This window comes from Amphimedon queenslandica, unplaced genomic scaffold (assembly GCF_000090795.2).
Source record: "Amphimedon queenslandica unplaced genomic scaffold, v1.1 AMPQUscaffold_12509, whole genome shotgun sequence".
NCBI lineage: Eukaryota > Metazoa > Porifera > Demospongiae > Haplosclerida > Niphatidae > Amphimedon > Amphimedon queenslandica.
The window spans coordinates 9,356-10,588 of NW_003547254.1; the positions used below are offsets into that span (position 1 = coordinate 9,356).

A 1,233-nucleotide genomic window follows, 5' to 3' on the forward strand; every position below is an offset into this window, starting at 1 on the left:
TCATCCACTACCTCCTAAGTGTATGATTTCAGTTTACGGGTCACCTGCCCCTGGTACTGAAGCTATGCTACACTATGCTATACCAATTGAAGGTGTAGTCCATCCAGTAACAATCTTCATCCACAGATCATTAAGAACTACTACTACTACTGTTACTACACCATCAGGTATTTACTATTATAATAACTGTTCCATTATGTATAATATCTATTAGTTGATACATCAGATACTACTACTAGTAATAATAGACCAACTGAAGCTACAGCTAGTACAACAGGAACAGGTATTATAACTACATGTATATTGATCAGTTGTGAACTGATATTGTGTGTAGGTACTGTTGATCTTGATATTGTTAAAGGAAAGGTTCAAAGTGTCTTAATGAAGAATCAAGTTGCTTTAAAGAGAGCTTTCAGTCTATCATTAGGTGATATATCAGATGAACTCCTTCAAGTTGGTATCATATCAAAATCAGTTCAAGAATCACCATCTTATGATGACATCATTGGGTCTTTCCTAGCTGGCCTTACTTTCATACGCAGGCAGTCTGAGCTTAATAAAGAATGTGACACTTTTCTAACAGCATTATCTAATGTTGGGGGACCAGTAGCTCGTGCTGCTGGTATGTTAAGGGAAGATTGGGAACAAGCAATGAACATGTAACTTTATTATTATCACACATGCACCTAATTAATATACATGATGTATACATGTATAATTATTTGTATACTTATGGATGTATACCTTTTATTTTGATTTATTAATTAATGTACATAACTACATGTATGTGGGCAGGGGTGTATCTGAGGGGGGCCTACAGGGGCCTGGGCTCCCCCCATCAATTGTTGTAGATAATAATATTCGTTGTTTGTTTTATTACCTACCACCTAGTAATATAAATTAACCACCTTGTAATCATGTACAATACATTGCACAGCAGTAAATGTACAAGAAATGAAAAGTAGGCAGAAACAAAACACTCATTTTATATTAATCATTGTTGAAAATGTAAGATTTTGATGCTTTAAAATACGCAAAATGCTATTTTAGTGCACTATACGAGCGCTAAAAAGGGGTGTGGCCAAATTTTCGGCGCGCTATTTATTCCTAGGCTCCCTCATCATTTCCTTCCAGCTACGCCCCTGTATATGGGCCCTGCTCCTGTCTGGTTCCATTAGTGAATAGAGTTGAGAATATGAGACTGGCTAGTAATAGTAGGGGAAAGGGTAGCCT

The 1,233-nt window shown here is 36.7% G+C and overlaps 1 protein-coding gene across 1 annotated transcript; it reads left to right on the top strand.

The window, feature by feature from the left end:
• Positions 1-6: 6 nt before the first annotated feature.
• Positions 7-710, top strand: LOC109587606 (uncharacterized). The gene is made up of 3 exons (XM_020003844.1): positions 7-167; positions 215-283; positions 335-710. The coding sequence occupies exons 1-3, from the start codon at positions 23-25 to the stop codon at positions 661-663; spliced, it is 543 nt and encodes a 180-aa protein (XP_019859403.1). The 5' UTR covers positions 7-22; the 3' UTR covers positions 664-710.
• The last annotated feature ends 523 nt before the right edge of the window (positions 711-1,233 follow it).

Bases quoted from the DNA above. Each gene is read 5' to 3' on its own strand.
- LOC109587606 (XM_020003844.1), top strand. From the start codon at position 23: ATGATTTCAGTTTACGGGTCACCTGCCCCTGGTACTGAAGCTATGCTA. The intron at 168-214 runs GTATTTACTATT...AATATCTATTAG, and splicing joins TACTGTTACTACACCATCAG to TTGATACATCAGATACTACT. The intron at 284-334 runs GTATTATAACTA...TATTGTGTGTAG, and splicing joins AGCTAGTACAACAGGAACAG to GTACTGTTGATCTTGATATT.